Source organism: Topomyia yanbarensis, chromosome 3 (genome assembly GCF_030247195.1).
Source record: "Topomyia yanbarensis strain Yona2022 chromosome 3, ASM3024719v1, whole genome shotgun sequence".
NCBI lineage: Eukaryota > Metazoa > Arthropoda > Insecta > Diptera > Culicidae > Topomyia > Topomyia yanbarensis.
The window spans coordinates 8,148,469-8,175,684 of NC_080672.1; the positions used below are offsets into that span (position 1 = coordinate 8,148,469).

The 27,216-nt window shown below is 37.2% G+C and overlaps 1 protein-coding gene across 1 annotated transcript in view; it reads right to left on the bottom strand.

Moving 5' to 3' along the window:
- Nucleotides 1–1,584: 1,584 nt before the first annotated feature.
- Nucleotides 1,585–27,216, bottom strand: part of LOC131692801 (probable serine/threonine-protein kinase DDB_G0282963) — a 164,061-nt gene continuing 138,429 nt past the window's right edge. The window contains exons 3-7 of the mRNA XM_058980089.1: nt 12,386–12,843; nt 11,892–12,325; nt 11,566–11,824; nt 11,275–11,501; nt 1,585–3,344 (exon numbers count right to left, since the gene is read on the bottom strand). Of these exons, the coding sequence (XP_058836072.1) occupies nt 3,023–3,344; nt 11,275–11,501; nt 11,566–11,824; nt 11,892–12,325; nt 12,386–12,843 (1,700 nt within the window). The 3' untranslated portion in view covers nt 1,585–3,022. The remainder of the gene's footprint in view (nt 3,345–11,274; nt 11,502–11,565; nt 11,825–11,891; nt 12,326–12,385; nt 12,844–27,216) is intronic.

The following is a 27,216-nucleotide window of genomic DNA, read 5'->3' on the forward strand; positions in this document are numbered from 1 at the left end:
CGCTTCCTCCTTCTTCTTCGTCTTCTTCTTCTTATTTTTCTTCCTCTTCGTCATTATTTTCGCCGGAGGGCCGCTACCGGCCTTCCGCTCTACGCTCAGGGTTGCCAAGATCCGGTAAACTGTATTCAACGGAACGTTTTCGTCTCGAAAGTAAATGTAAACTTTCAACGATGACCATGCGTTTCATAAAACCGCACAACACGCTCACGGAGTGCTTGCTGTTTCGACGCCATCTTTGATAGAACTGAACACCCACTTGACACTAAATCCAAACAATCACACAACTTGTGTGAACGCATAAAGCAACTGGTTGGTCCCAACTCCCGAGTGGTGTCTCGGGAAGCAAGCACAGAAGCTTTGCTTTTCTGATGAGAAAGCAAAAACGAGGTCTTGTTTTTCAGCTTGGAGACCTAACGCCTGGAAAATGCAAAATTTGGAAAAAAATAGATTAAGCACTAAACTTAGATAAAGTTAAAAATTTCGTTTCGAATTCATCGTGAAAAGCAAACATTTTAATTTCCTTCCGCAATATAATTAATGATTTGCTGAGTGATGCATATGATTCCCAATCGATTAGATATTTTGATATACCGTTTCACCAGACGTTTAGTGCTTGCGATAGAAATGTGATAGAGAGTGGTGGCGTAAGGTACATCCGTAGATTTCGGTTGCGACGGCATTGCGACAACTCCTACTAACGTGTGCGTTCGGACGAGTACGGTACAAAACTCATAGCTTTGCGCTGTTTTCCATTGACAAGACCACTTCATATGGTAGTGCCTAAGACAAGACCTGACAGTCTTATTTTCCCTTCAGCGTTTCTTTTCTCTTCGTTCCCTAAAAAAAACAAATTCGTTTGCTTATTATCTTTTATTACGATCAATCACATGTGCGATTAATCTATGGCAAATAGTAAAGACAACACTGTCAAACATCAGTTCACGCTCCCTGCATCTATGGTGCAATCAATTAATCAGTTCCAGTCCAATGTATATTTTCAGCACCCAAACGGAAAGTCTTCTGCTAAGAATTGCCATCAACAACCAAACATGCCAACCATTTGACAAATTTTTAACGAAACGATTCTACATCGAATCAAGTACAAAGCAATTACCTATAACCAGTACAATTTCTAGTGTTACCATTGACCAATAACATATTCTCAAATTTTTTGTTCACTCCTCAACTGTTTGCGAATACTATTCCACAGGAGGAGTGATTTAATTATAAGAAATGTAAAACCGGTTGTGCAAGAAAATGTTTGCAGTTAATTAAACTCTAATGAACAAAACAAAAAAAAAACGATGCTCTTAACGCGTCTCCCAAAAATAGAACCGATCATGAACCGACGATACTGATAGATCACCAATCGAACATGTCGATGTCTGGTCTAGCGAATCGGGAATCGATCAAACCATTGTCTCCTGCGCTCCCAATGTGCTGTGCAAACAATTATGTCCACAAAGAGTGGACAATTTTTTCACCTACTCCGCGCAGTCGGCGAATTCAATTTCCCGCCGGAGTAACATCATCGATAGTGACGGTCTACTCAAAGGATATCTTTCCCACTAACCTAACCCACTGTTTATTTTCGATTATAATGTTTGTTTTATTATTCTTATCATATGGTTTGGATGGTTCTACCATCACTAATCATCATACAATTGTATTTTGATTTCGTATATTATTAATTTGTTTTTAAAGCTACCAGAACGTATATTCTTCTATATTAGTTTAATTTTCTCATATTCAGCGAGTGAACGTATCGTTTGATTTGTTGTCATTTTGATTATTCATTATTCACTGTTGTTTGCCTCATATCAAAAACTTCCATAATAGGGTAGATAGAATCATTTCACTGGAAATATTTTATTTCATTATGTTTACTGTTTCGTTATCATTACTGTTGCGGATATGGGTTGATTTAATCATTAGTAATATTTCTCGAATAATTGTACGATATTAGTTTTTCAATATGTGATTCTATCAGTTTCCTGAATGGAACGTCTGCAATACTGGGACTTTAATGTTTTGTTGAACGGGTGTGGCAACTGGAGAGATTGTGGTTATTTATTGAGGTCGTATATGATTTCTGACCGGTTGAACTACATAGTAGGACAATTATTCTATTTATTTTTTTTTTTGTTCATTCAATTCCGAAACTAAAAGTAATCAACAAAAACAAAACAACAAAACGAGACTTTACCTGCTCTCTGAGATTCACTATTTTCCACTACATTCTGCTAGGTCTACTTTTTCCCGTTAACCTTACCAATCTCCACTCCATCAGATTTGTCTACAGTCCATACCTTCTACATAGGTTTGCTCTATTTCTTCTAAATCAGTCACGATAGATTAGTTAGGAAGGAAACTTTTCACTCTTACCAAGTTACTAGAACTGCACTACAATTACTATAAGGCTTAACCTTTTTTTACGATAAATGAAGAAAACAAATTGAAATTTGTGTTAACATAGAGACTGTGTGTTTTTTTCTGTTTTTTTACAACATAATACAATCTAGGAGTAGAACTGCAACCAATCGACTTTGTAGTAGCATTAAAATATGTTTTCTCAAAGTGTTTTGCGAGAGTGACGAAAAGGAACCGAAGCCTATCACAGAAAATTCATTCGATGACGATGGACAAAAGGTTAAATTTGAGTTCACAAAATCTGTACAACCTGTTTGTTACAGTTGAATTGATCAGTTGCAGCTCTCGTTACACGAAACAATAACTTATTATAGTAACAATTTGTGATAAATAATAGAGAATTACCGAATCAGAGTGTATACCATACGAAGCTATGTACAATTATACAGGAAAAAAGAACGACACTAACTCATTGACGGAAGCAGCAAAACAGCTTCTTCAGGCTTCTTTCCGCACGTATGCAACGGTGAGTTTGCTCATCCTCACGTTCCTCCCGAGCACTGGCGACCGCAATCAGATCTGGCCAATAGTTGGCCGCATTCCGCCCGACTCCTCGTTTCCTCTGTTGATGCTGCCGAAGCGGCGGCTGCTACTACCAGCCAATACCGTACGAGAGAGGCACTTCCGAGTACAGATGTTCGTCCATGACCTTGAAGCGAACTCGCTGCCGGTAGTGGTACTCCTTCAGGTAGGATTTCAACGACTTTGGCAGCGGCAGTTCGTTGATACCGTCGTACGTGGTATTACTGACAATCGTTGCCCGGCACAGTTGCTGTAGCGAGAAGCAGAAGTTTCTCTTCAGCGGGTGGGTCAGCATCGGCTCGAAGAACATCACACAGGACGGGTCCTTGTAGTGTTCCAGCAGACCGGTCACGGTGGAGGACGTATAAACACCCGGATCGCGTGAATCGAAGCTGCAAGTGTACAGAAGAAATTGGTAACGGTTGGTGTTTTGTTGAGATTCGCGTTGGGCGTTCTGGATTTCTGGAACAATTCTGGATTCATGGGAGGCTGGACTATTGGATTGTTGGATTTTCATATTCGGTGATTTCCAGATTCTGAAAATCTTTCACATATCTCAATTTTAATCCTTGGATTCTCTAATTTTCAGAATATCAACTACTCGGACTCTCGGAGATTCTCGAATTCTTAAAGTTTTTGATTGTTTGATAGGCGGTTTCTCGTGTTCATGAATTCTTCGAATCTGGAATTCTTAAACTCTTGGATCCGTGCCTTCTCGACCTCTCAGACTTTTGGATTCCTGAATTATTGAGTATTCTTGAATTTTTGGATTCTCGATCTCTTGGATTCTCAAATTCTTGGGTGTTCAGATCCTCGGATTCTTGGATTTTCGTATTAGCGGATTCGTGAATACTTCGATTCTCAGATTACTGGATGTGGATTCGTGGAATCTTGAATACTAGGATTCTCATACTCTTGGATTCTTGGGTTCTTGGACTGTCAAATTTTCGGATTCTCAGATTGTTCGATTGTTGGGGACTAAGGGATGTTTGGATTCTTTGATTCGTTAAATGGATTGGATGCTTGGATGCTTAAATTCTCGGATTCTCTTAATCTAGGATGTTTGGATTTTGCGGCTCTCGGATTCTCAGGTTCTCAGATTGCTGTATTCGCGGATTATCAGACTCTCGGATTCTTGATTCCTCGTATTCGTAGATTGTTCGATATTTGGACTCCTTGCTTCTTGGATTTCTGGATACTCGATTTCTCAGATTATTGAATTCTTGGATTTTTTTATTTCTTAATCCCGGATTTTATGATTCTCGTACACGTGGGTTTGTTATTTTTTCTATTTTTGGATTCCTGAACGTTTGGACTATTGAATGCGTGGATTTTTCGACATTCGGATACTCAACCTCTTGGGTTTTTGGGTTTTTGTATTCATGTGTTCTTGAATTCCTGGCTTCTTAAATTCTGGGATTCTAAGACTCCTGGATCCTAATATTTTAAAACAAATTATCAATTTTTTTATCTTGGATTTTTAAATTTTCGAATTCTTGGATGCTCGGATTCTCATCTTTTCGGTTTCTCGGACTCTCTGAATCTCTATTTTTAATATATAATATATATTTGAATTGCTGAATTTCTGAGTCTCTGAATCTTTGAATCTCTCCATCTCTGAATCTTTAGATCTGTGAATCTGTGAATCTAAATCTCTCTAGCTTTGAATCTCTGAATCTTTGGATCTGTGAACCTCTAAATTTCTGAATCTCTGAATATTTAAATTGCTGAATCTCTGAATCTTTGAATCTCTCCATCTCTGAATCTCTGAATCTTTGGATCTATAAATCTGTGAATCTGTGATAATGTGAATCTGTGAATCTTTAAATTTCTGACTCTCTGAATATTTGAATTGCTACATCTCTGAATATTTGTGCTACTGAATTTCTGAATCTCCGAATCCCTGAATCTTTAAATCTCCGGATCTTTGACTCTCAAAATCTGTGACTCTCTGAATCTCGGAATGTCCGAATCTTTAAAATTCTGAATCTCTAAATCCCTACATCTCTGATTCTATGAATCTCGGAGTCTCTGAGTCTCTGAATCTCTGAATCTTTGAATCTGTGAATCTGTGAATCTCTGAATCTCTAAATTGTCGAATCTCTGAACCTTTGCATCTGTGAATCTCTGAATTTCCAAATACACTAAGGTTTTTTTTACACAGGGGATACGTACCGTGTAAAAAAACCGTGTAAAAAAAACCGCGTTAATTGCGAAATCCGTGTAAAAAAAACCGTGTTAATTCCGAAAATCGTGCAAAAAAAAAACCGCGTTACATTCAATGCAAAAGACTTAGACGATTTTAGGAAAAGGGATGATTTCGGAGTTTTATCAAAAATGTTCTAAGTCCTTTTGAAGGCAAAAGACTTAGACGATTTTTGAACAGGTTTTTTTTTGCACGGATTATGCAAGTAGCACGGTTTTTGCTTTTTCCAATTCCTTAGGTTTTTGGAAAAGTGGAAACGTCGCATCTTGGGGTTTCCTTTTGTCCCGCACTTTAACAATATGGTTGTTTTCGGTACAGTGTTAACGAGTAGGCACCAAATATCGATGCCTGAGGCCATTTGGAATACCAAGATGACGACTTCCGGTCTAACAGAATTTTCAATAACCCAATCAGTATGCATATTTTCCGAGCAGGCCTAATGAGCGCATGATAGAGATCAATGTCTGAGGCCATTTTGAAATACAACATTGAGACTATCGGCTTAGCGATATTCTGTATAACTCACAACATGGAGTGTTTTGGAACTGTATTGACAAATATGCAGTTGCCAGAGGTCTGAGTATAAATATCCAGCGTAAAACAAAAAGATACATTTATTTTTGTATATTTTGCATTTATAAGATAAGAAAAATTTGAGTTGGTTCGTCTGCTAGAGCTCATCGAGCGAATCTTCATGCGAGACTCAAGGTCGAATCAAAAAGCTGACATAATCAGGGGGAAATAATAAAATCAGGTCTTCGCTGTATTATTAAGGGGGGCGTGTGGTGTGAAGTGCTCAAACCGAAAGTTATTTTGTTTTACGATTGTGAAGGCAAGGAAACAATGCATCTTTTATGTAATGTTAAGCTTTAAATTTGCACGTTTATTCTGTACGAAAAAAATATTTGCACGGCCTTAATCTGCGCGGCGTGTGACGTGAGACGACGAAACTCACCTCACTTTACGTGACTTTTCTCACCCGATTCTGAGAGTCGACTCGGGTGAGGTGAGATTTCTCATTGCGGTTAAATGGGAGTCTCACGTCACCCGAAGTGACTCTTCAGAATTGGGTGAAGTCACGTAGAGTGAGGTGAGATTAGTCGTCTCACGTCACACGCCGCGCAGAATAGGGTCGGCAGCCACGCAGAGCCACACATACGAGCGTTCCAAGAGTAGACGTCCAACCATTTCCACGTCGAGGAGCGCCGCGGCTAACACGATGACTCTTGATAAAATTGTTTGACACAGGAAATTAAGTAAAATTTGTAAAGCTTAGACTTGTAGTTACTCGATGAACCCAAGGAAAAGTTCGAGTTTAGGAAAATGGCTTCATGTAAACCGAAAAATCTCATATTTTTCTGTAAAATTCGTGCACTGTTCTTCAAAATAATAGAGAGAACAATTTTTTCATTCTGTTTTCTGTGGTTCACCGACAGGCTACACATATTGTGCATTTTCATAAAAAAAATCAAGTCAATTCTTTGATTAGTTTTTGAGTTATCGTGTTCACCAATTTGAAAAACGCGGTTTCGAAAAAACGCTATTAAAGGATACTCCACATCAAATTGCATCACGGAAAAAATGAAAAATGGTATTTTCTCTTAAAAATTTGGGTGGAAGTAGTTTAAAGTGTATTGTTCACACTGTATTTTTATCGCTGTCAGTCTTAAGAAAATTGTTGCCGATAGATTGAAATCTGCGTGTGTCACAGCAAATACGCGCGAGGAATGCATGGCTGTTTAAAACAAAAGAAGTTCAGCGTGGTCACCGAGATTGCGGGAGACTATTCTAGAGGCTCAATACTAACAATTAAGCGGATAAAAAAGTCGATTTTTTTGCCCACTGCACCAGACGCCCCCTTAAGATGAATGAGATGTACACTAAAGCAGAGATGATGCTTATAGAGATGCGCGAAGACTGAAGCCAAAAGTTCCAATCGAACCCAAAACAACGGTTCCAAACTAGCAATGTAAACAAATATGGCGGATTTAGGAAGTAATGCGTGGGGAGTATCGAGATTGAAATGAAAAGAAATGCATGTCTGCATCCTACGTCCTCGATACATTTTTTCTAGTGCAACGAAAAACATGTAGACAGGCTCAGTAACGTAAATCAATGCGTTTCCAAGTTACATGATTGAGTATTGTTTGAAATATTTCAAAAAAGGAATTCGCCAAGCATTCATTAAAACTACAAGTACTTCACTGTTTACACAATATTCCTGGTTGCCAAAACTAGCAGACAAATAATTTGTAAAACCGTGCAGCCAAATTTACTGTTTTTCTCGCCGCGTGTCTTCATATTTAAAACATCGTCTTGGCACTAAAATAGAAGTCACCATCTTAGATGAAAACATGACTTCCGGAATTGACATCCGGTATCTATTCATTGACGCTATTACAAAAATTCTCACATTGTTGTGGTAATTGAAAATTTTACTAAACCGAAGTAGCCATCTTGATTTTCGAAATGGTCTCAGACATTGATATTTGGCACCTAGTCGTCAATCCCGTTCCAAAAATACTCATATTGATTGGGCTTTGGAGAATTCCACAGAACCGGAAGTCGCCATCTTGAATTTCAATATGGCACCAGACATCGATATCTAGCGTCTATTCGTCAATTCCATTCCAAAAATACCCATATTGATTCGATTTTAGAGAATTCCAATGAACCTGAAATCGCCATCTTGGTTTTCCAAATGGCCTCTGACACTGATCTCTATCATGCGCTCTATTAGGCCCGCTCTGAAAATATGCATGCTGATTGGGTTATAGAGAATTCCACTGAACCGGAAGTCGCCTTCTTGGTTTTTAAAATGGCCTTAAACATCGATATCTGACGTCCACTCATCAATCCCGTTCCAAAAATATCCATATTGATGGGGTTTCAGAGAATTCCACTGAACCGGAAGTCGCCATCTTGGTTTTCTAAATGGCCTCAGACATGAACATTTGGCATCTACTCGTTAATGCTGTTCCAAAAGCAATCACTTCCACTTTTCCAAAAATCTTCGAAATTCTTTGCATTCGAAATGGAAAAGCAGCAACCGTGTAAATTTCAAAATCCGTGCAAAAAAAAAACTTGGTCAAAAACCGTCTAAGTCTTTTGCCTTCATAAGGATTTTTGCTAAAACCGTGTTAATTGCGAAATCCGCGCAAAAAAAATTGATCAAAAATCGTCTAAGTTTTTTGCCTCCAAAAGGACTTAGAACATTTTTGCGAAACCCGTGCAAAAAAATTGTTGAGAAATCGTCAAAGTCTTTTGCCTTTAAAAGGACTTAAAATATTTTTACGAAAAACCGTGTTAATTGCGAAAACCGTGCAAAAAAAACCGTGCTAATTGCGAAAACCGTGTAAAAAAAGCCGTGTAAAAAAAACCGTGCAAAAAAACCGTGTAAAAAAAACCTTAGTGTATTTGAATCTCTTAATATTTGAACCTCCGAATCTCTGAATATTTGAATAGCTGAATTTCTGAATCTCTGAATCTTCGAGTCTCTGAACCTCTGAATCTCTGTATCTCTATATCAGTAAATCTTTCAATCTCTGAATCCCTGGATCTCCGAAACTCTCAATCCCTGAATCTGCATCTCTGAATCTCTAAATTTTTGAATCTCTAAATCCCCAAATCTTTGAATCTGTGAATCTCTCTATCTGAATCATTGAATCCCTGAATCTATGAATCACTGTATCTCTGAATCTCCGAATCTCTGAATCTGTGAATCTCTGCAACTATCTCTGCATCTCGGATTATCTGATTCTTTTATTCCCTGAATCTCTCAATCTTTGAATATTAGAATTGCTGAATCTCTGAAGGATCTGTGAATCTGTGATAATGTGAATCTGTGAAACTATGAATTTCTAAATCTCTGAATATTTGAATCTCTGAATATTTGATTGCTAAATTTCTGGATATTTGTAATACTGAATTTCTGAATCTCCGAATCTCTGAATCTTTAAATCTCCGAATCTCTGAATCTTTAAATCTCCATGTCTTTGATTCTCAAAATCTGTGACTCTCTGAATCTCGGAATCTCCGAATCTTTGAACTTCTGAATCTCTAAATCCCTACATCTCTGAATCTCTGATTCTATGAATCTCTGAATCTCTGAACATCTGAATCTTTGAATCTGTGAATCTCTAAATTTCCGAATCTCTGAATTTCTGAACCTTTGCGTCTGAAAATCTCCAAATCTCTGAATCTCTTGATATTTGAATCTCCGAATATATGAGTCTCTGAACCTCTGAATCTCCGAATCTCTTTATCTCAGTATATGTAAATCTTTCCATCTCTGGATCTCTGAAACTCTCAATTCCTGAATCTGCGTCTCTGAATCACTGAATCTCTAAATCTTTGGAATCTCTGAATCCCCTAAATCTTTGAATCTCTGAATCCCTCAATCTCTGAATATCTGTATCTCAATATCTGTAAATCTTTCAATCTCTGAATCCCTGGATCTCCGAAACTTTCAATCCCTGAATCTGCGTCTCTGAATCACTGAATCTCTAAATCTTTGAATCTCCAAATCCCTAAATCTCAATCTCTGAATATCTGAATCATTGAATCCCTGAATCTTTGAATCTCTGAATCTCCGAATCTCTAAATCTCTGAATCTCTGAATATCCGAATCTCCGAATCTCCGAATCTCTGAATCTTTGAATCTCTGCATCTCGGATTATCTGATTCTTTTATTCCCTGAATCTCTTAATCTCTCAATCTCTGAATATTTGAATTGCTGAATCTCTGAATCTCTGAGGGATCTGTGAATCTGTGATAATGTGATGTAAATTTCTGAATATTTGTATTACTGAATTTCTGAATGTCCGAATCTCTGAATTTTTAAATCTCCAGGTCATTGACTCTCAAAATCTGTGACTCTCTGAATCTCGGAATCTCCGAATCTTTGAACTTCTGAATCTCTAAATTCATACATCTCTGAATCTCTGATTCTATGAATCTCTGAGTCTCTGAATCTTTGAACTTCTGAATCTCTGAATCTTTGAATCTGTGAATCTCTGAATCTCTAAATTTCCGAATCTCTGAATTTCTGAACCTTTGCATCTGTGAATCTCTGAATTTCCAAATCTTTGAATCTCTGAATATTTGAATCTCTGAATCTCAGTATATGTAAATTTTTCCATCTCTGAATTCCTGGATCTCTGAAACTCTCAATTCCTGAATCTGCGTCTCTGAATCACTAAATTTCTGAATCTCTAAATCTTTGGAATCTCTGAATCCCTCAATCTCTGAATATCTGAATAATTGAATCCCTGAATCTTTGAATCTCTGAATCTCGGATTATCTGATTCTTTTATTCCCTGAACCTCTGATTCACTGAATCTCTGATTCCTTTAATATCTGATCCCTTGCATCTCTGATTCTCTGAATCTCGGATTCCCCGATTCTCCAATTCTCCGAATCGTCCATTGTCCAATTCTCGAATTGTCTTATTCTCGGATTTACGGATTTTTTGATTTTCGGATTCTCGAGAAAAATCAAAGAATTTGAGAATTCAATAATCTAAACGTCTAAAAATCCACGTACCCAATAGCCCTAGACTCTAAGTATTCTGCAATCTTAGAATTCAAGAAAATATGCCCCAAGAATTCAATAACTAGAAATTCCAAGAACCCGAAAAACCGATAAATTTTGACCCCAAGAATTGAAACAGCCAGCAATCTAAGAATTTGTAATTAAGGATCCAAAAATCGAAGAATTACAAGCATCTAAAATTTCAAATATCAACAAACTTCAGAAATTGAGAAGTTGAAAAATCCAAGAATTTATGAAACCAACAAACCAAAAACATCAAGATCTCAAAATTCCAAGAATCCAAAAAATTAAAAAAATCTAGGAATGAAAACCCTAGAATACAATAATCAAAGAATTACAAAACAATGTAATTACAAGAATGACTATAAAAATCCATGAGTCAAAAAACCAAGGAATTCTAAGATTCCAAAAATTCACGATCCCAAAATTCATAAAACATAAAAAACCAAGAATTCAAAATTTTCCAAACTTTTTGACATTTTCACATTTAAAAAAAAATGATGAAGGAGAATATTCAAATTGAACTCATAAATTCCTGTTATTGCTATTCAGTTCGAACTCACCTGAACTTATGGTTGAACTGCTCGATACGAGCGTGCAACGATCGGCAGTACTTCCGGAACGAAACGGAAAACAGAAAATCTTCTTGTGCCGAGTCCCGCAGGAGGAACGTTCCCTCCGGCTTACCCTCAAGTAGCTTCTCCGCCTCGTACCGATCCATTTTGCCCCAGTAGAAGCAACAGCTGGTTATCTTCTGCAGATCCGGTACCAGGCAGTGGATGAAGTCGATCTAGAAAAGAATTCATTACATACATTTGACCGGTAACCAGTGTGAATTTCACAGCCGCTCCTACCTGCGAATGAACCCGTAGCATCTCTTCGGCGTGCAGATTGTTCGGTAGCAACAGTCTCCGCTGGAGTAGATTAAGTGCCGACGTTGAATCCGGTGTGCAAACAAACGCAATTTGGTGATTACCGGCAGCGGAACCGTCACAAGCCGGTCGAGCTGGTAGATGGGCGGGTGCGTCAACACCCTCTCTAATTTCCAGCTCCCGCTGGAGCCGCGCACGTTCATCACAATCTTCTAGGGAAATGTCATCGGCACCGTTGAACCTGAAAGGAGCCACAATTAGATGATAAGTTATGATTGATTTAGATAGAATCCCAGTTGATGTATTACCGAGCGATGTATGAGACACCGGGGGCGGAAACGACGATAACCGAATTGGCGGCCGGGTGAGCACCGGAACCGAGCAACGCCTGGGCCGTGTTACGATCTATCCGATGGATGATGGTTGTAGTTCCTGGGTGATGGTGTGCGTGCATCCAATCGTGATGACCGGTAGGAGCGGTGCCCGCAACCGCCGGAGGAAATAGGAATGCGTGATTTGGTTGATTAGCGGAAAGGCCAATCGATCTACTGGCAGGGGGAACACCCTGACCGTTGGACGCGGAAGCAGCAACTTCTGCCTCCATATGGTGATGGTGATGATGGTGCAGGGGGTGATGGGGAAGCATTAGCGAGTTCGAAGACAACGGGAAGTCATTGTTTGCAGAGACAATCGAAGGTAGGTCCTCCACTCTGCGGTATGCAGTACAAACGCATGAATCCACCTGTAACGAATTAGGTTTGTGAAGATTATTTCTGATTTGAGTACTAGAAAAGATACTTACCCTTTCCGATTCACTACTGAGTAGCCTGTTGGAGGAGCCTAGGATGATCGAAGATGCAGAACCACTGCTGCGGGAATGGCCAGCGATTTCATCGACGGTGGAATTGGTTGCAGAGGAACTAGAATCGTTCACCGCGACGGTCGCAGCCTGATTGGACTTTGTTCCCCGCAGTTTGGCACAGTTGAACTTGAGTCCCCAGTTGCCCTTCTTAGATTTGATACCGGTCGATTTTGTGCCACTAGAGCTGGGGTTTGCCTTTGCGTTGTTACATTTGCTGCTGCTGCTACTGTTGCCTTGGTTGGTACAATTGGTACTGCGGCAGCATTTGCACGTGCGGTTCTTTTTACCGGATGATGTCAGCGAACTGAGCAACGTCGACGCAGTCATACCAGGTGCTGATGCCGGTGGCGTCACCTTTGTCGTCGCCCCCAACGTTTCCACTGCTGGTTTTGTCGGTTCTGAAAAAAAAAGAAAGGAAATGTTGTCAATAAGCAAGCGTACTTCCGGGAATTTGCTGTTTCCAAAATTGAGCTTTTTCATCGAAGAGTCACAAAATTCGGCGAAGGATGGATGCGCTAACGTTGTTAGATCAAAAACGGATCTTTTTGATGCCAGTTGATGACAATGGCAATTAGGAAAATGTCAACCAAATGATAAGGGATAGACGATTTCGTTGCATTGAAATTTTAGGAAAAATTGCGTTTGAGATATATCTTTTGTGTAAAAATGAGAAAAAATTTGGAGGTGCTTTTCGCAGATTTTGTTGTGCCAGCAGAGAAACATAAAATACAGACTAGCAGTAGGCTGGTATTATTATTTGAAAATTCACAGAGCAGCGTTCTGTGAATCGCCATTCCTCACTATCATAATCCAAATAACCAAGTAGGCCTTACCAAAAGCAAAAGTGAAAATCTTATTCCTGGCGTAATTGCTGTCATTGAGCAATAGGAAATTCGTGCATCGTGTTGAGGAATTGTCTTTAAACAGCAAAGTTTACCCACTGTAAGCCTGATCACCCAGCGAACGTTGCGCATTTTAAGGTGGATTGTAAGCAACTGCATTCCGTGTCGCTCAAAGGAAAATTAAAAACAAATTACTAGTTTGATTTTTTCAATTAGCTTTCGTCAGACGTATTTCGACCAGTCACGTTCACGTTGGTAAGATTTCGTATACCTGCAGAAATATTTAGGTAAATTCGAAGCTTTTTGTCATAGTCAGGGTGAGGCATGCCCTGACAAAAACACTTCCGCCCATCTAGATGGGCACCTACTAAGCCTAAATGTTAATATTTTCTAGGCAGTGTAAAGCACCGGGTGCTACTTCAAGCGGTCACCATCCGTTAACGAGTTCCATAAGTTTTCGATGCATTACATAGAAGCTTGAGGGAGTATCGTGTAACGTCATGTAATCAAACGTGCTATAAAAAGCCGAGACACATCATTAAATCCAGGAGCACTTTTTTAAATGCTGGAAACGTGAAATAAAATTTTATGAAGATTCAGCCTTGCGAGCTCAATATATAGGGTAGAAGAGCCCTTAATCATCTCATTAACGATGTCACACTATTTCGTTGATAACTCAACCAACTGTCACTGGATTGCTCTTAAGGTGAAGATATGTGGAAGCCACGTTGCTAAGCACCGACTCGCTTGTTTACATTAGGAAAAACTGAAATCTGAAGTGAAAATTCAAACGCACAAATGAGAGTTTCCGAACATGTTCCTTTGGTCATCTGCACATTGGCAGAAAATTTGAAGTTTTGTTAGTAAACGATTAAAGTTTCGCGAGTGTTTTTGCAGTGGTGTGTGAAAAAAGTGCATTTGAAAAAGTGTTATGAAAACGAGGAGAAGAGTGTTTCGAAAAGAAACCCCAAGTGAAGAGGGGTGATATTTTCGAACAAAATAGGAGCTACAGATGGCATTCCGTCAAAAACTCGGATTGATTGTATATGAAAATATTCTAGCTTCCTTAAGTAGCAGTTTCGTGGCACACCAGCAAGGTTAGTGTTGAAAAACGTATTTTATATTTGCTCATGTCAGATACATGGTTAGGCAGGGGAGAGCACAGTGGGACGAGCCCGGACTTAAGTCCATATATGAAGGTTATGAGATATTCTCACCAGTATTTTTCTCGTATCAGCTGAGCCATCGGAGACATTTTCCCGAGATTTTAGGTGATTTGAATGCAAAATGAATTTTTGACAGCTTTTTGAAGGGCATAAATCGAGGTTTTTTTGCATTATTTGACCATAGGAACTACATAGGTTTATTCTCGTTTTTCAAAGAAACGGTTGATTTTATGAGTTGCATTACTTCACCAAAATTATTCGTGTGATAAAATTACATCGTAAAATTGCCAAAAATAAGTCACTAGTTGGTTTAGTTAGTGTTTAGATAACTGTTTGTCATGAATTTTTATTGAATTCGAACTTCTAAAGCGAAAACAACAACGACGCCCGTGAATGCCCGCGATCACACCATGCTCATTCGAAAGCATTTCATTTTCTGTTTAAAATGAGCCTATGCTAGTTTTGCGAAAACTTGCGATAAGCAGTCAAAATTTGAAAAAAAAACTGTGAATGGAGACGCATGGTTATTAATGATATTTATTTTGAATATTCACCTTATAACTAGAATAATGACACTAATTTATGCACTACTTTCAAATAGCATTTAGAGCACAATCTACAAGGGTTTTACTAGTGATCAAGAGTAAGGAGCCGAGTGGGAAGTATGGTGGGAAGTAAGTGGTAAAGGAATTAAGAATTTTCAAAAATCAGTAAATATTTTCAACCATTGAAATGTGTCTTGAACTATTTTTGCTAACTTACGCAATAACTGTCAAATTGAGTGAACACAGTTGAGTTCTAGTCATTTGGTGAGACTATTTTATCCGAGTTTGCATAGCACTGATATAGCTGAAGGTTATGCGATATTATCCAAAGAAAAAAGAGTATTTTTAAATGAACCATATACGCGAAAAAAGGATCTTGGATTTATAATTATTTAAGGTATGAAATAAGCAATCTAAGTAACTTAAAACACACCTACGAAAACAAAATCGTTAACCATCTTGTTGATTAGTGAATGTAAATCAATATTCCACTAAGACGCTCAAATGTTTGCTTTGAAAATGAAAGAAAATGTAGTTTTCATACCAAGTAACCCACTAATGAATTAAACGTTCCAAAATTAGTCGATCACATCTTATTGGATCCTTAAAAATAATATAGTCATTTCTGAAGCCCCATAATGAGATGTCAATCAATTCGTTTCAATACGGAAAATAAATTCCAAAATTACAATTGAAAGAAATCATTATGAAAGACAAAATATTTACTTTTGAGCCACTCTAATAAGTAGTAAAGTTAATTTCTATTTTTATAACCAACATAGAAATTCAGCGCACAAAAATGTCTTTAAAAATTTTTTGAACTTTCACAGCAAAATATTTATTTTTGAGCCACCCTAATGTATAATGAATTTTTTTTACAAATGTTGATATCAAAAACGATTTAGCACACGAAAATTAATATACACGAATTTTAAGGACGATTAAGAAAAAAATATTTTTGAGACACCCTAATGAATAGTAAATGTTTATTTTTGAGATGTTTTAATATTGAAAACGAATTCAGCGTACCAAAGTTACATAAAAACGTTCTATATGAACCGCTACGGATAAGTTTGGACTTTAGTCCACATTTTGTTCTAAGTCGTGCCACTGTGGAGAGGGGTGTGTGTGGCGTAGGAGTTATGTTGTGGCTCGCATGTATAATGTCCTTAAATAGGTTTCAATATTTTTGCTTTTTTCTTAAAAAGTAACGCAATGAAAAAATTGGCCTGGAAAATGTGAGATTCGTGTTTGAGCGAAGTGAAAAGTCGAGCCTTATTCATCATACCATTTACGCTAGTGCATTGAACAGAAATAGCATGGTATTCAAATGGTCGGGATGAATAGAGCTGCTAAGATGAATTAGGGGACTGTTACCCTATAATGTCAGAGTTAATCAACGGCTACATTGATCTTCACTTTCTTCACGCCTTCTCAGTTGATTACGTGATCTTCTGCAACAAACGATGCTGTAGATAGTGTATTCGTCAATATATTTGCCTCCTGGTGTTTGGACTGTCAATTAGTTGAATACAGTCACAGCTTCCTGAGTGAAATGACATTTCATATCGTTATTTTGGACCCGCTTGATGTATTCTGTTTTGCAATGACGATAGCATCTTGGCTGCCTTCAAATACTGGAACAGGGTACAGGTTCTGCGTTTCAAATAGACCATGCATTCGACCGCTCAGCCAAACTACCTCGCTGAAGCAGCTACTCATCACTACGTTGTCGGCTTCTATTGATGACATAGCTACAGTGCTTTGTTTCTTTGAGGTCCATGTAACGGTACTGCCAAATATATTGGGAAGGTATCTTGAGACACTTTTCGATCCGATTCATCACCTGCGATTCTCCTTCTTGCTTGTGCATGTATAAACGATAATCATGACGCGAGCGAAACTGTAAAACCGATTCTTCCAAATACTTGGAAATTGCTTTAAGCCATAAGCTATAACAGTTCTGTTAAGCGTGACGATCACTAGCGATAAAGTGCTCAACGTAACGCCCAGTCTTCTATAAAACTCTACTTTTTAATTATATAATTCGTCTATTTTACTCGGTTCCATTCTTTAACTAAACAGAACCGCTCGTATTTTATATATTTACATGGAAACCTGTTTACGAGTCGAGGAAATATTTTTTTCCTCGCCAACTGCACCTTATGTGGCATTCATTTCTATCTCGCTATCGTACACTTCTGTGCTATCGTTGTGGTTGCTACCTTCATGTTTACGATCAGATGTTCTTCCTTGTTTCTTGCTCTTACGGGTTATGAGTGTGAACTTCCTCATTGATGGTACTGGCTGTTGATTCTGGAGTACCAGATCAGCCACAACTGTTTTTAGTTCAGGTGAAGGGTGTCCCACATCATATTGCATCGCGGAAAAAACGCTGTAGAAAATAACCCCTTTGGGTTAACACTGTATTTAACACTCTTTTTCGAAAATTGGAAAAAATGCGTCACCCGAAAAGCAACGTTCGCGATGTTTGATTTTGCACAAGCACCTGAAAAATCCTCAACTTTCTCATCGGAACATCGGAAAACAACTCGGAATCGTCCATCACTCCACGGTGAGTCGTGTGATTAAACGCTACTACCAAACTCTGAGCATCGAGCAGAAGGAGAAATGCTGTCAGAATGGATGTTCTATTAGCGATCAGGAGCACAAGCGTTTAGTGAAAGCGTTTAAGCGGAATCCCAATGCTTCGGTCAGGGATCTGTCCAAAAAGTTGAATCTGTCCAAATCTTTCGTCCAGAGAGCCAAGGACCGTACAAAGTGCAGAAGGCTCCAAATAAAAAAAAAACGGTGGGAAAGTCGTGGCCCCATAAATTGTACACCCAGATGCTGACGAAGCCTCATTGTCACATCATGGATGATGAGACTTACGTCAAGCCGGACTCCCGACAGCTTCCGGAGCTACTATTCTTCATCGCCCAGCACAAGTTTGACGTTCTGGAGGAAATCAGGAAGCGGAAACGTTCAAAGTTTGCCAATAAATACATGATGTGGCAAGCGATCTGCTCATGTGGCAAACGGTGTGTGCCATTTGTGACTACCGGGAGTGTAAACGGGAAGATCTAACTCAAGGAGTGTCTACAGAAGCGTCTGCTTTATCTGTTAAGGCAATACGAGGGACATACGATCTTCTGGCCGGATCTAGCTTCGTGACACTATTCAAATGTTTTCCTGGAGTGGTACGAAGCCAATGGGGTCACTTTCGTACCCAAGGACATGACCCCCCCCCCCCTTCAATGCACCGGCACTAAGGCCATCGAAAAATACTGAGCAATTATGAAGCACACACTACGGAAGCACCCCAAGGAGGTCAAAACTGAGGAAGACATGAAGAAAATGTGGTTTTCCGTACAGAAGAAGCTGAAGCGAGATGTTGTACAGAATCTAATGAGTGGATTTAAGCGAAAGGTGCGAGCGTACGGTTATGGTATTGAAGTTTAACATGCCGAAGCTTACTAATGGGTTATATTCTATTGTCTGAAAGTTTGAAAAGGATCGGCCCACTGGGTAATTTTCTACAGCGTTTTTTTCCGTGATGCAATTTGATGTAGGACACCCTTTATTGGTATTGGAGACTATAGATTGGAATTTAATTCTCTAAACTAGCTTTGACGTAATTCTTTTAATGGCCACTGTGAAAGTAAATTGTGTCAGATCTTGAAACCGAACTTTGATTTTCCACAACCATGTGCTTTATATTGCTCAGCATAATGAATGGTTTCGCCTGGGCCAATTTGTTGGACATTATCTGAACTGAATGCCTGACATGGTAGAACTCGATGAAGGGGCGGCCATAGCGTAGTTGGTAAATCGATTACCTTGTACGCAGCTCACCTGGGTTCGAATCCCAACTCCGCATATAGGGTTAGAGTTTTTTCTTAAGAGATTTTTCTAACCCTCTATAATCGAAATAAAAAATAACTCGATGAAGGCGACTTCCGTAAGCCTTGGCTCCATTTTCACTTTTAGCAAATATTCCACAACGTGAGTGCTCGGTTTCATGCGAAAAGACCGAAAGACAGTAGCTACCGCGGTGTTGCCATAAGGCGTAGGGTCAGATCCGTCGATTTTGAGTTTCACCCACAAAAATCCAATTTTTTTGTAGTGTTAGCATTTTTATGCTTGCCCCTAATTGCGATACCGTTTCTTTACCTTGTAGTTCGACTTTCTCGCGTTAATAAAGAATTGAATTGTAGCTCTGGAGAGTTTAGGGAAACTTCACTTAATACTAAATTTTTATGTTATCACTCGAATTACCAAGTTATGAAACAACATGATTATGACAAAGATCTTTTCTTGATAATTATTGTGAATTAGTAAAAAATCCCATATCTATCACATTTGCACATTTTCATCACATACAAAAGAACGGAAAGAGTATTAATTTTATCGGTGAACAAGAAAGAGAAGCATACAAGCATTCTTAACTCATGGTGTTAGGCACATAACCTCGATAGCAGATATATGTGAGATACCGAAAATATGAAGATTCCACCTCTGAGAAAGTTCCCAGGTCTTGGATCCCAAATTAGCACATCTACGGTCTATCAAAAATAATAGACCAGCGCCATGCCCGGTAGATCCCGGCTTGCCAAGATATCACAATTTGTTTAGTGATTGGACATGCGCATGGGTATTACGCTATTGAAATAATAGCGTAATCTGATCTGATTCACTTATGCTCGATAATCCCTCTCAGAGCTAGCATAGAAACAAAATTCAGTTTGCTTCTGAAACCGAACATATCCGAGCGTGAATGCGCTGTATCGAAAGAATGATTGACGAGGGAAACGAACCAAACCTTTCATTCATCGCGGCGGGGATGAATTGAATTTCAAGCTGATGAGGGGATGTCAATTTTTCTAAGCTCTAAGCTTAAGCAAATTGTCGAAGCGTAATAGAAAAGCAGTGATTGGCCGATACGAATTGTGGTCGAAAGCTGATTATTCCGGTTTATTAATAAAAATTAATGTTACTTATCTCCAGTCTTGCTGCGTTTCTGCTCTGCTTTTGATTCTTTAAAAATTAAATTAACGACTCATTGCTGGATCAGGCAGATTTTTAAAAAATGAGTTTGATTCTGTCTGACCCGAGAGTATTACTTTTGCATCACGCTAGCACACCCGGCAATTCATCGTTAAAGAATACGAGCATATCTTGCAAAGTCTACAGTTCATTGCGTCGAATATTTCTCGTTTATTATAAAAACAGTTCAAAAAGTACAATTAACGTTTGGTTAGCATGATCATTGAATTCATTCGAGGTTTCAATCTACCATTGAACGAAAAAGAAAAGATTCAATCCTCGAGTGCGCACAAAAAAAAATCCGCTCATAAATTCATGAAAAAAAAATCACGATTTCGTGAACTGAACGTTTAACGAAAACCGAATCGTGACCAAATCTTAGTCATGAGTAGAGTGAACCATGTTTGTAATTTCAGGATCTTAGTCACGATTTTTAATATTTTGATAACAAGTAATGTGACTTATGTTCATAATTTCAGGATCTTAGTCACGAATTTCGTAATTTTTGTCACGAGTTGTGATTTATGTTCTTGGTTTAAGGGTCTTAGTCATGGTTTAAGAATGTGTTTATGTCATAATGATACTTTATTCTAGAGCTTACTTTCGATTTTGACACGTGGAGCAATGGGATTCATTTTCATACTATCAGCAGTTTTATCATGGTACCGTAAACCGGGGAGACATCGATCACTTTTCAAAGTAATAATTACATATTTTTAGACGCAAAATTTTTTTTTCAAGTTTAATATTTTTAAACCATGTACTGATGTATGGAGAACAAGATTGGATGATTTTACCTAAAATTGCCCCCTTACAGCTATTTTTCCAAAAATGATTTAAAGTTGAAGTCCGTTTTCGTATTCCGGGGTGACTTTGATAACCTGCATGTTCACTAGACCGGTTCAATTTTTAACTTTTAGCTCCAATAAAATTCACTTGTTTTGAAGTCATGCTGCTTCTTTAGTTAATAACTTTTCTCAGCGAATTTTCGCAACCTTACAATGTTCCACGAATGTGTTCCGTAGAAGAATACCTTTAGAAATATATAGTGAATTGATTGATGAGGTGATTTTTTAAGAATTTATTTTCAATTTTAACCGATTTTCCATACTAATTTCCATATAAACTTTGAAATTTTTGGAGGGTCCGTAGACACAACCGATCGGTACCAAAATTTGCACAATTACTAAGGGCCATAAAAGGAATCAATAGAGCCTGGTAAAGCTAAAAGTCAAAAATTGAACCAGTCTAATGTGCACTAACATTAAGTTATTGATGTCAATGTTTTCGAAATGTTTATTTAAACTAATTCTGGAAAGATACTCATTGTTAAATAGATGTTAATTAGTATTATACAAAGTATTGCAATGTACTGTAAACCACCGAGTAACCAGAATTCGTATAATTTGTGTCCAACTAGAATAAAAGATTCTGAAAACCTTTAAAATAGGTAAAATTGATTTATTTTATTGCTTTATCAATATACACAAAGTTTCATCTATTTTAACACGTTGGAATATTGAACAATAAAAAAAATGTTGCGAACTTTAGCTTAAAATAATTTGAAATAATTGCCAACTAGTTTCACGAAAAAGCATTTAAAATAAATAAATTGAAAACTAAATTTAGCACATCCCAATCTAAAGGAAAATAAAAACTCGCTTGTAATTTATTACTCTTGCCCAAATCCGAGATTTATTTGTTTTAAAAAAAATAGACACTTTACGAAGCTTCGTAAAAATAATCGCTTTTTTGTAGTTTTTGTACCCAAAAACCGAACAATATACTCAAAAAATATAACAAATCAGTATTTTATAAGTTTAGAGAAAAAATTATTTCAAATTAAAATGATTCGGTAGACCATTCTTGATTAATAAGCGATCTACGAAAAAAAAATCGAGTGATCAAAGTCACCCCGGTTTACGATATTCATAATTTCTCTTCTCCTTATCGCGATCTGTTATTTTTTGGATACTATCGGTTTTTTACTCCGAGTAACGTAACAATACGAACTGGACTGTGTGTGTGACTGAATCGCGGTATATTGTTTTGTGAACTGTATCACGAACTCTATTTACTGAGCACATTTTTTTTTTTGTTTTCTGTCCGGACATCACACTGAACCTTATCAAATAAATAAAGATGTTCGAGAGCTGGTCGCTAGCAGCTGGACATTTCATGAAAAAGTGCATGGAACAAAAATGATTCCACGAATAATACTTCAAATTTTGTGTAAAAGTTCACGAGAAAATTCCATTACCATGTTGCATGATATTGAATATGATTAGGGATATCTTCTAAATATCACCAGCACACAAAATAGATCGTAAATCATGTACTAGAAGTCATAAACCAGTTCACGAATCCAAAAATAATATTTCGGGATATTGTTAACTATTTGACGAGAACGATTGTAATTTTAACTGCTTTTTAAGGATTTTAACCAGATGGTCCATTGGCCCGTACGAAGAGAACAATTGGTCAGACGTGACTATTGCATTAGCAATCATGAATTAGTTCACGAATACATAATAACATACATAATTTTGTAAACTGTTTCTCGAGTACAAATGGTAACCCGTCACTATTGAACTAGGTACAGTAAGATTCCGTTTTTGGCATGCTCCCTTTTTGGCACACTCCGATTTTGGCAACAAATAGGTTCCGTTCTTGGCAACATTTTTGTAGTACATAAAAAGTCTTTAAAAAATGTGCAATAGATATTTTTGTATCAATTGATATCACATTTGACTTCATTTCCAAACATGGGGGTCATATTAACCCTCAAAGGCGCAAATTTTTTTTTTGATTTTGTAAAAATTGTCTCATAGTTTCAATACATTACTGTGATAATTTTGAGATGTTATTCGCAAAGATGTTTTAAAACAGCGTTATGCATTTGAAGGTTACCTATATTTTACACTATACGTGTTGTATTTAATGCTTACAATAAGTATAGAGATGCATTATATATGTATAATATGGACAAGTTGAAAGTGATTTTTACAACAAAAATGGTTTTCTTCAATCCTAAATATCTCCAAGCATTGCAGTTCGATTTTCAATCTATCAATTCCATTTGAAAGATCAACGATTGGTTGATTATGGAAAATTAATAATTTTTTTTATTTTTTAAAAGAGCAGTGTTTTTTAAACAAAATTGTTCAATAATTTTCAGAAAGAAAACGTAACAGCCCCAGGAGCGAAATCAACACTACCATTCAGTGAATTGTTTGAGTTTAAACGTTCAGTGGACCGAAGAAAAGCGATTCGAATTAAATGATATTTTACACCTTCGTAATGAGGGTAATTGCACTCGAGAAGTGCGCGAATATTGTGAGAATTCTACTGGACGACGTACAGTAGGGCAGAATGCTACTTTCGACGCTCAAATCCTCTAGCGTCCTAGGTATGTATCCTAAAGGATTTGTGTCTTGTCGGAAAAGTATCTTGGATGCAAATGAGCATCATTTTGAAAACTGATTAATAAACATTTCTTGCAAAGAATAAGCACAGCAGAAAGGACTAGACACAGAAGGCATTTTAATAATATTACTTTATAAATTATTTGATAAAACTATTCTCAGTCCGAAATATTATATTTGAATTCAAAAACAAGAAAATATTTGCATATATTTTAGTTTACTAAAAAATTCTCTAGCGAAATAGAAACTATTTCACTTGAATTATATGTTTTTCCTCATTTCATTTGTCTGCAGAAAAAAAGGCCCACCTTTCCCCACTTTTTTTCTGGTTATAAAGTTAAAGGTCTACTCTACTAGTCACAAACAAAATTCCAGCTGCCGCCATCTGCCGCTTCGTGGGTTATTACAAATTTTGTGGATTTCTTTTTAATATTTTTGATGAAAACAATGGATTTTTTTTAATATTTTGATGAAATGATAACTTTTATCACTCTATGAAGCATTTTTATTATTGTATATTTTCGAAGATTTAGGAATAGAACATTTATTTCTAGAAATATTTTTCATAAACAAATGTTAAAATTCATTTTCTCGAGCATTTTTTTAAATGTCATGTACATAGGTTATAAAGTATAAATGTCTTCAGTACATGTGTTAAAAATATCAAAACCAACAATTTTGCCGAAGAAAGATTTTTGATAGAACACATCTATCAAAAGATAGAACTGATCTAGATCAGTTTCTACTTATCTAGATCAAAACCAAAGTTGTCAAAATAATGATCATTACCATCTAAGACACTTTGCTAAAGACAGTAATCCTCTAAGATATATACCCAGGGCGGTAGAGGTTTTGAGCGTCGAAAGCTTGCCCCACTGTACGACGTCTGAATTTGATAAAATTATGAATAAAATTGAATTTGCTTATTTTTTTTTCTTTTATCTCATTCCATTTCACATATGATTAAAAATCCTTGAAATATTTTTGAAGTAAATTGAAAATCCAAACTTTAAAAATAAGGTTCCATTTTTGGCAGGGTTCCGGTTCCGGTTTTGGCAACTGAAAAAATAAAATTGTTGCCAAAAACTGAATCCTACTGTATCATGAACTAGTTCAAGAATACGGATATTGGATCATGCCTAATATATTAGGAAACATGAGACAGGTCACGTATACATTAATAACTATTTCACGAGCACGAATGGTAAGTCGTGACTATTATACTAGGATTTGTAAACCAGTTTATGGATACATGAATATCGTGACTATTATACTAAGAAGCATGAACCAGCTCAGAAATACATGAATAATATTTCATGATTCTTTGAACTATTTCACGAGCACTGATATTAGATCGTGTATAAAATATTAGGCATCTTGAATTAGTTTAAGAGGATGGAATGGATTCATGAATAAAATTCCGAGTTTCGTGAAATAGTTCACGATAAAATAACCAGTGTTTTGATTTTGTGAACTAAAGTTTCTAAATCTATGAATAACATCATGAGTCAATTTTTGGTTTTATGAATAATGTTCATAAAGTTGTGAACTAGTTCACGTACAGAAAATCGATTTGGTAATGACATGGCGGAAGCCGTGACTGAAGAGAAATTGAACATAATTATAAAACACATGATCCTGTTTTTGTAATGTAAATAGGTTATTGTTCTGGCAACTTAACTACATGCCCGGCTTACTGTAGTCTGTCATGCTTTATAATCCGTGCGATATCAGCATGTCTGTTTACACCAACCAGTCAATAGTCTGTTTCCTTCAACAACCACGCCTAATGTCGATACAGAGTAGAGATGGTCGGGTTCGGGTTTTTAGACCCGAAATCCGGACCCGACCCGAACCCGACGGGTTTCGGGTCGGGTTCGGGTTCTATAAATTTAAGCTTCTCGGGTTCAGGTAGGGTTCCGGGCTTTCAAATTTGAAATTCTCGGGCTCGGGTCGGGTCCGGATTTTTAAAATTTTGAACTTTCGGGCTCGGGCTTTTCAAATTAGAAATTGTCGGGGTCGGGTCGGGTTCGGGTTTTGAACAAAACAACCCAACCATTTCTTGACGCTGTCTATGCACAAAACCCAGTCTCTTTTTATACTTCGTGATACATATAACCGTACCAAATGGTAGCACCTTTAAATCGCTAGAAGTCGTCGTATTTTCTGGTCCTCAAATATAGTATTTTTTTCATTCTTGGATAAAATTCTGTCTCTTTAGATTCGCAAACTGACTGAATTATTTTATGTTTTAAAAGAATATTCATGAGAGAGCATTCAACAATACGTGTCTCACATCTAAAATCTCTGCGATTTATTTTTAATGATAATTAGTAATAAATCAAGTCAAAAGAAATTTACGTAAAAAAGATACGTAGGCCGCGGTCAGAGCAAATGCATAAAACTCAGCTAACGCGTACAGCAAATAGTGTCTAAAGCAAAGCGAGTAGAAATCTACGGGAAGTAGGAACAATAAAAACCAATACATTGATCCGCTCCTGATTGGTCGTTTTGACAGTCGCGAAAAATCGAACAGTGGGTTTTGCGAGAGCAGTTAATGGTAGTACTTTTTGCTACATATTGAATAATAATTGTCCATTAACCCTACAACGGTTTCGTGACTTTTTCTCTAAGTAAACGGTTTTGTGGGATACATTCGTACCCCAGAACTAAAATCGCTCTAATATGCCTTTTTTATATTAAATTTATGATTAAATTGGATAGTTTTATTCTAAAACATACAATTTTACGCACGTTTTTCGCTTACTATGTATCGATGTTTTGCTTTAAAAAAATAGATATAATAATGTCATCGGAATTATGTAAACATGAAAAAACATTAACGTAAACGGTTTTGTGGGGTACATTTGTACCTCAAACAAACTTTAAGCGGGAACTGTTAAGTTGGTCAAATGCAACAAATAGGTTGTACCTGCTTTAATGGAAGTTTAATAATAAACAAATTGATTTATGATAAAGATTGCTTGCAGTTAAAATAAACTGTAACCATTGACTAAAAAGGGCGTTGTAGACCGGGGACGATTTCACAATTCCCATATATTGAAATCACAAATTTGGTGGTACTGCTGTGGCCAATTACCATAGCTAATTTAATACATGTGATAAATCATACAAAACTACCTTGCAGGAATGGTTTTACATTTCTTAGAAAAGAAATGTATAGAATTCGCTTTTGATACAAAATTAGAAATTTTGGTTAAGTACGACGGACAAGGTTGTTTGTTTTTTGTTTCCCCATGAGTTAGCGGCCGATTTATTCTACATTCCGGTTAATATATCGACAATTTGTAAGTTTCTCATAACATTACAAATTCGACGTTCAGTAATATCAAATAAAAATGCGGATTCTACTCGCCAGTGATTCGTTTTGCCATAGGCAGATATAACTCAACGCGTATCGTACTACTTCAGATTCGAATGATTCTACTATTCTAAGATGAGCCTAGGGTGCCTAAAATTAAAAATCTTCGAGATCTTTGGTGGATTCTCCATATTAGCAAGTTGGGTTCGGATCGGGTTTATCAAATTAAAAAATTTCGGGTTCCGGTTTTCAAATTTTAAAATTCTCGGGGTCCGGTCGGGTTTTACAAATTTTTTCTTCTCGGGTACGGGTCGGGTCCGGGTTTTCTAATTTTAAAATTTTCGGGCTCGGATCGGGTGCGGGTTTTTCAAATTTTATAATTTCGGGCTCGGGTCGGGTTCGGGTTTTTCAATTTTCAAGCTCTC